General features: G+C 59.2%; 1 protein-coding gene across 1 annotated transcript; it reads left to right on the top strand.

Moving 5' to 3' along the window:
- The first annotated feature begins 391 nt into the window (after positions 1–391).
- LOC123121077 (brassinosteroid LRR receptor kinase BRL1) lies at positions 392–5,110 on the top strand. The gene is made up of 2 exons (XM_044541004.1): positions 392–715; positions 1,102–5,110. Exon 2 carries the CDS (start codon positions 1,248–1,250, stop codon positions 4,878–4,880), a length of 3,633 nt encoding a protein of 1,210 aa, XP_044396939.1. The 5' UTR covers positions 392–715; positions 1,102–1,247; the 3' UTR covers positions 4,881–5,110.
- The last annotated feature ends 3,001 nt before the right edge of the window (positions 5,111–8,111 follow it).

The raw sequence follows: 8,111 nt of genomic DNA, 5'->3' as shown, positions 1-8,111 counted from the left end.
AATGCAGGATTTCCCCCTCCAAAACGTCACAGAAAGGGAATCAACGTGAAGCAAATCCCCGGTGCCCCAACGTGTGGTCCGTGTGCCTGGGAGCAGGAGATGATGCCCGAAAGCCGGGCTCCCTCTCGCTCGGGGGAATCAAATCCCAGCTTTGACCGGACTCAGCCTCACTCGGACGCTGAGCTGAAGAGATCCCCACACACATGCATGCTAAGGAAAGAAAGAAGAGAAAATAAAGCGAGCATTTCGAGCACCCAAACCATTTCCATCCAGCCCCTCGCCGAGGCCGAGTAATTACCCTTGGAAACCCGCGCAGCCTCCCCCCGTTCTCCCGCGAATAAACAACTCGGCGCCCCCCTTCTTTTCGGGCAAAATTGCCGTCGCAAGCAAACAAGCCCCGTGGAGGGGAGGCTGCTCGCTAAAACTAATGGCGGTTGAGTAGCAGGCTAGTAGCGCGCCGGAGCTCTGTCCCTCCCTCCCTCCCTCCCCTGCTACTTAAATAGTCAAGTGTAGGCCTGTGTGTGCTTCCTCTGCTTCTGCTTCTTCCTCGTCCAGCAGCATCTCTCTTCCCTTCCCTTGTCCTCGCCTGCGATTCTTGCGGCAGCTAGATAGATTCTGCTGCGAACTCCCTCTTCTCAACCTGTGGGATTTCTTCCTCCGTTGCTTTCTTGATGAGGTTTCGGGTTCAGGCACCCTACTTCTCCTCCTGGCCAAGGTGCGCGGCTTTCCTAATCTCCCCTTTCATTATGCTGCTTCTTGGTTTCGTTGCAGCCAATGTTTGGCTGGGTTTTTGGTGGTTTGAAGGTTGCAATTGCACTTTTTTTGGCTGGGTTGCCTGGGGCATGTTTGTGCGTTGCGTCCCAGTTGGAGCTTGTTTCTTACTAGGATTCGTTTCATGGGTTCTATCACGTTTTGGGTTTTGGGGGTTTAGAGTGTTGAATTTGGCCCAAGAATTTCCCATTTGCTCCCATTGTTCTTGCGTGCTTTCCCCTGCCAAGATTCCTTAGGCTCTCTTTATTTTGTTCTTTGTACACGAGCGAATTGTTCGGGCTAAGCTTGTTTCCCTAGTGAAGATGAGCTGAAATTTCAACGTATCTGCAGGGAAATTGCGACCCAAATGTTCTCCGTCGACATGTGAAGCCACCCAACAACACGGCAGCACGCAACTCCCACCGCCGCCGCCGGCATCTCCGTTTTCTCCTCCTTCCTTGCAAGAATCGACGGCTGCACGCAGAGGACCCGAAGCCATGTCGCCCTTCACTGCGGGCTTCTTCTTCTTGCTCGTGCTGCTCCGGCTGCTGGCGCCCGCCATTGCCGACGCCGGCGAGGCGGCGGCGCTGCTCGCCTTCAGGCGCGCGTCCGTGGTGGACGACCCGCGCGGCGCTCTCACGACCTGGGCGTCCGGCGCCGCGGCCAACTCCACCGCGCCCTGCTCGTGGGCCGGCGTCACGTGCGCGCCACCGCTCGACGGCCGGGTCGTCGCCGTCAACCTCAGCGGCATGGAACTCGCCGGCGACCTTCAGCTCGGCGCGCTCCTTTCCCTCCCGACGCTGCAGCGTCTCGACTTGCGCCGCAATGCCTTCTACGGCAACCTCTCGCACGCGCCGCCGTCGTCGTCGTCGTGCGCGCTCGTGGAGGTGGACATATCCTCGAACGCCTTCAACGGGACGCTGCCCCCGGCGTTCCTGTCGTCCTGCGGCGCGCTGCGGTTCCTGAACCTGTCGAGGAACGCCCTCGCCGGCGGTGGGTTCCCGTTTGCGTCGTCGCTGCGGTCGCTCGACCTGTCGCGCAACCACCTGGAGGACGCCGGCCTGCTCAACTACTCCTTCGCCGGCTGCCATGGCCTGCGCTACCTCAACCTCTCCGCCAACCTCTTCACGGGCCGGCTGCCGGAGCTGGCGTCGTGCAGCGTGGTCACCACGCTCGACGTATCGTGGAACCAGATCTCAGGCGCGCTCCCCGCCGAGTTCATGGCGACCGCGCCGGCCAACTTGACGTACCTGAGCATTGCCCGAAACAACCTAACCGGTGATGTCTCTGGGTACAACTTCGGCGTGTGCGGCAACCTGACGGTGCTTGATTGGTCCAACAATGTCCTAAGCAGCACCGGATTGCCGCCGGGTCTCACCAACTGCCGGCGCCTCGAGACGCTCGACATGTCAGGGAACAAGCTTCTCTCCGGCTCAATACCGACCTTCTTCACCGAACTTCCTTCTCTGAAGAGACTGGCATTGGCCGGCAACGAGTTCGCCGGCCCGATACCGGAGGAGCTGGGCCAGCTGTGCGGCAGAATCGTCGATCTGGACCTGTCGAGCAACCGGCTGGTCGGTGGCTTGCCGGCGAGCTTTGCAAAATGCAGCTCCCTCGAGGTGCTCGACCTCAGAGCGAACCAGCTCTCTGGAGACTTTGTGGCCAGCGTCGTCAGCACCATCTCCTCGCTCCGCGTGCTGCGGCTTGCATTCAACAACATCACCGGCGCGAACCCGCTGCCGGCGCTCGCGGCGGGGTGCCCATTGCTGGAGGAGATCGACCTCGGGTCCAACGAGCTCGACGGAGAACTCATGCCGGACCTGTGCTCATCACTGCCTTCTCTGAAGAAGCTGTTCCTCCCAAACAACTACCTCAACGGCACTGTGCCGACGTCGCTCGGCAACTGCGCTAACCTGGAGTCCATTGATCTGAGCTTCAATTTCCTGGTTGGTCAGATCCCGCCAGAAGTAATCACTCTGCCGAAGCTGGTCGATCTGGTCATGTGGGCGAATGGCCTGTCCGGCGCGATACCGGACATCCTATGTTCCAATGGCACCGCGCTGGCGACACTGGTGATAAGCTACAACAACTTCACCGGAGGCATCCCGCCGTCCATCACAAGCTGCGTGAACCTCATCTGGGTGTCGCTGTCGGCCAACCGTCTCACCGGGGGCGTGCCGCCGGGCTTCTCCAAGCTCCAGAAGCTGGCCATCCTGCAGCTCAACAAGAACCAGCTCTCCGGGCGCGTGCCGGCGGAGCTCGGCAGGTGCAACAACCTCATATGGCTGGACCTCAACAGCAACGGCTTCACCGGCACGATACCCTCGGAGCTGGCAGCCCAGGCGGGGCTCGTTCCGGAGGGGATCGTGTCAGGGAAGGAGTTCGTCTTCCTCCGCAACGAGGCCGGCAACATCTGCCCCGGCGCCGGACTGCTCTTCGAGTTCTTTGGCATCCGGCCAGAGCGCTTGACCGGGTTCACCCCCGCGGTGCGCATGTGCCCAGTCACCAGGATTTACACGGGCACCACGGTATACACATTCAGCAGCAATGGCAGCATGATCTTCCTCGACCTCTCGTACAACGGCCTCACCGGCGAGATTCCGGACAGCCTCGGGAGCATGGCGTACCTCGTCGTCCTCAACTTGGGGCACAATGAGCTCAGCGGCAAGATACCGGAGGGGTTGTCAGGGCTGGAACTAATGGGCGCGATGGACCTGTCAAACAATCACTTGGTTGGCGGCATACCCTCAGGTTTTGGTGGTCTGCATTTCCTCGCCGACCTCGACGTCTCCAACAACAACCTCACCGGCCCGATCCCGTCGTCCGGCCAGCTCACCACCTTCGAGCCGGCCCGGTACGGGAACAACTCTGGTCTCTGCGGCATTCCTCTGCCGCCTTGCGGGCACAGTCCGGGAGGGGGGAGCGGGGGAGGAAGCTCACATGATGGGAGGAGGAAGGTGATCGGGGCGAGCATTCTCGTCGGAGTGGCGCTCTCGGTGCTCATTCTCCTCCTGCTCTTGGTCACGCTCTGCAAGCTCTGGAAGAGCCAGAAGACCGAGGAGATCAGAACCGGGTACATCGAGAGCCTCCCGACGTCCGGCGCCACGAGCTGGAAGCTGTCCGGCGTCGAGGAGCCACTGAGCATCAACGTGGCCACCTTCGAGAAGCCGCTGAGGAAGCTCACCTTCGCGCACCTCCTCGAGGCCACCAATGGCTTCAGCGCCGAGACCCTCGTCGGCTCCGGTGGGTTCGGCGAGGTTTACAAGGCCAGGCTCAAGGACGGCAGCGTCGTGGCCATCAAGAAGCTCATCCATTACACGGGCCAGGGCGACAGGGAGTTCACGGCGGAGATGGAGACCATCGGCAAGATCAAGCACCGCAACCTCGTCCCGCTGCTCGGGTACTGCAAGGTCGGCGACGAGCGGCTCCTCGTGTACGAGTACATGAAGCACGGCAGCTTGGACATGGTCCTCCATGACGACGACAAGGCCATGGTGAAGCTCGACTGGGCGGCGAGGAAGAAGATCGCGATCGGGTCGGCGAGGGGCCTCGCCTTCCTCCACCACAGCTGCATCCCCCACATCATCCACCGGGACATGAAGTCGAGCAACGTGCTCCTGGACAGCAACCTCGACGCCCGGGTGTCGGACTTCGGGATGGCGAGGCTGATGAACGCGCTGGACACGCATCTGAGCGTGAGCACGCTCGCGGGCACGCCCGGGTACGTGCCGCCGGAGTACTACCAGAGCTTCCGGTGCACTACCAAGGGCGACGTCTACAGCTACGGCGTCGTGCTCCTGGAGCTCCTCACCGGGAAGAAGCCGATCGACCCGACCGAGTTCGGCGACAACAACCTCGTCGGCTGGGTGAAGCAGATGCTCAAGGACAACCGAGGCGGCGAGATCTTTGATCCTACGCTGACCGACACGAAGTCCGGGGAGGCCGAGCTCGATCAGTACCTGAAGATCGCCTCCGAGTGCCTGGATGACCGGCCCGCCAGAAGGCCTACCATGATCCAGGTCATGGCCATGTTCAAGGAGCTGCAGCTTGACTCCGACAGCGACTTCCTCGACGGGTTCTCCATCAATTCCTCCACAATAGACGAATCTGCAGAGAAATCGTCGTCGTAATGTTTTCCTTTTCTTGTTCTTTTTTTCATGCTCCGGAGGGATAGAACAGCGAGATAGCTCAATGATTTTAGGTTACAAAAAAAAGGTCGTAGTGTCCTCCAATTCACTGGGGGAGGTTGTAATTTTGTGGTTCCACTCTCTGTATATAAGCGTCCAAAGTATGAAGAGGGACATGAAGGTAGTAGCTTTCATTTTGCAAGAAAAGGATCAATCGTATTGCTTGTGTTTCAGCATCGATCTTGCTCAAGTTTTTTTCAGTTGCATGTCTCAGATTGGCATGTGTACTTTTACCTACCAGAATCTGTTGTTCGGAAGAATTGACCGTGTTGTTCTTGACTGTCTTGTTGCTGTCAGTTTATGATTGACACTTTGCAGGCGGTGGTAGTGAACAAAAAGAGAGATCCAGCAGATGGCAGGCCATGCAAGTCATTATCTCATTTTCTATTGTGTATGTGCTTGACCGGGCGGGCGTTGTCGTCTTTCCTTGACAAAACAAAATCTGTAGCCGATGGTGCTGATGTCAGTTAGCACAGGAATGCCGGCTCAGGGCGTTGAAAAATCCAGCCGCTAGATCTTGTGGACAGTAGCATAGCACCACCTGAATCATGGATGTACTTTGCCAGGTTTTGATTTGTCTGCTTTCTGAATGATTGCTCTGATGACGAAGCTGAGCAACACAAAAATCGTTCAGTTCCGCGACTCCGGTACTAGTACTAAACTCCCTCGTGTTCTGTCTGCTGACAGGGCCTGAGACGGATGGATGTAGCGGACATGGCAGACTGCTTTTGCAGCAGGTGGTTGTGGACAAACTGAAGAGCAGAAGATAAGGTCTGAATCATACAGTATACTGCACATTTTTCTTCTATGGCTGCATGAGGCAGGATTGGCATCTCATCTTTTCTCTGGAGCTTGGCATTTGATATTCTACATGGAACCTTCCTATTGTTTTGTAAGACCATATTCCTCCTCTTTCAAAGACCTGAGGCCAACTCCACCGCGTGACCCCATTTTGTCCGGCCCCGTCCGTTTGGGGTAAAACGGGCAAACAAGGCGGCCCAGCGCGCGACGGCCCGGACCCATCTGGTCCGTTTTGTGTCCGGATCGACCCATTTCGAGCGCAAACTTGCGCCGGGTTTGAGTCGCGGTGGACAGCGAACGGACGCTTCGAACGTCCACGTCGGGTCCGCGTGGCAGGCGGCCACCTACCTCCCACCCGCCAACATAAATGCGCACGGGCGGGTGGCCCCACCTGTCATCCGCACAGCGAATGGTCGCCGTCCTTCTTAAATGAGAAGCCGTGGACCGGTCGTCGTCCACACTTCCCACTCCGGCCCCTCTCTGCCCCTTCGAAACCCGACACCCTCGAAACCCTAGCCACTCCCCGTCGTCGACCTCGCCGGTTGCAGCCATGGGCCTTTGAAACTACGGCCGCAAGGGGAAGCACGACCGCGAGGCCGGCTCCTCCTCGGGACGCCGCCGCGGCTCCGTCAAGAAGGAGGAGCCCGCATCACCGCTGCGCTCCTCCATTCGAGCCCCCGCGCCTGCCCCCTTCACTATCGCTCCTAGGGCCGCCGGCGAGCGCGACCGGCGGTACCTGGCCGTGGATGTGTGCTGGCGGTACTGGGAGACGAGGATGCAGGTCCCGTGGAGCGACGTGCACATCTCCGTGGACCGGGTCCCCATCCCGCCGGTGCCGGCGAGCGGCCATGCCCGGCGCGATGAGATCGAGCGCCGCCGCCGTCTCCTCCCCGACGACCTGTACTACGACGACAGGTACGCCCCTGACTCCGTGCTCTGGGACACATGGCTCCAGGACGAGCACGACACGCGCCGCGCGTCCTACTTCGCCGGCACGGTGTCGGGGCCGCGGAGGCCACGTCGAGAGGTGCGCGGGCGTACGCGGGTGCGCGGCCTCACGCCCACGCCGTCACCTTCCCCGTCTCCGTCACCACCTCCACCTCCTCGCATGACAGCGGAGGAGGAGGCCCGGCTCATGCAGCGTGTCATGGAGGACTCCATGAACACGCACGACGAGCGCCAATGGCACGGCTTGGAGGAGGCGCTGGCACTCTCTGCCGGCGGCGACGTCGCCTTCCCCGAGATGGAGATGGTGGCCGTCAAGGAGGAGGAGAGGAGGGAGGAGGCGATGGAGGAGGAGCCGGTGGCCGCGTTCCACCCCGGCCTAGTGGGCCAGCAATGGAGCTGGTCGTGCACCGCGCCGGAGATGGCCGACGCCGTGGGGGGCGTGAACTGGTGCCCCACGCCGCCACAGTCACCGGAGCGGGAGGCCTCGCCACGGGAGGAGGTGGTGCAGGCACCTCCGGCCTTCCAGGCCGCCCCTGTGTACCACGCGCCGCCGTCCCACCTCTGGACGCTGCCGGCCTACGTCGACCTCGTCAGCGACGACGACGACACCGGCGGCCATTGAAGACGGCGAGGGCCATGGCATCGACGGGCGCGGCTGGAGCGCGCGGCGGCGTTTTTTTTATGTTAGTTAAGTCAAGTGAACTGCTAAACTGGGCCGTTTTGTGGCCGTGACCCCGTAACTAAGTTTTATGTTTATTAAACTGCGCTTATTTATTTATTTTAGTCATTTTATTTACGTTTTTCTGTTTTTTTAAATCATGTCCAACGCGGACGTGATTTGGGGTGCGGCCACGCGATGGGCGCACGCACGACCCAACGGACAAGACTAGACACGGACGAACCCATCGGCGTCCCAAAGGGACAAAATCCGGCCAAACCGAACGTTCGTTTGGGGTCGTGTGGTGGAGTTGGCCTGATGCATGTTGAAGTCCTGCGAGGATCTATTATGTCAAAAGGTTGGTTCTGATGTGTGTGTTCGTTCATACCTGAAACACTCTTCTTTCCCTTCCTTTCCTTTCGTTTGTTGGTTTTTCTGCTGTCAAAGGTGGTTACGGCTTCTGTTCTGATTCAGCACATACTTTTGGACTTTGAACGCACGGGTTGCTTGCTGACCCTTAGACGGAGGATTAGGACCAAAGCTCTAGCGGTACTATTACATAATTGTATAACGTAGGGCGGGCATTTTTTTGCGACAAAGTCAAGTAGGGCATGGCATGTCGAATTTTGTTTTGTTTATATAGTCTCTAAAAGACAGTAATCATGCACCTTTATCCGTCCAGGCGGGAGCAAGGAACAAAAAGAGCTCCAAGCCAGGCCAAGCGAGCAAGCAAGCCAGCAGGCAGGGCGAGCATCGCTTTCGTGCCC

This window comes from Triticum aestivum, chromosome 5D (assembly GCF_018294505.1).
Source record: "Triticum aestivum cultivar Chinese Spring chromosome 5D, IWGSC CS RefSeq v2.1, whole genome shotgun sequence".
Classification (NCBI taxonomy): Eukaryota; Viridiplantae; Streptophyta; class Magnoliopsida; order Poales; family Poaceae; genus Triticum; species Triticum aestivum.
This window is presented reverse-complemented; position numbering and strand designations above follow the sequence as displayed.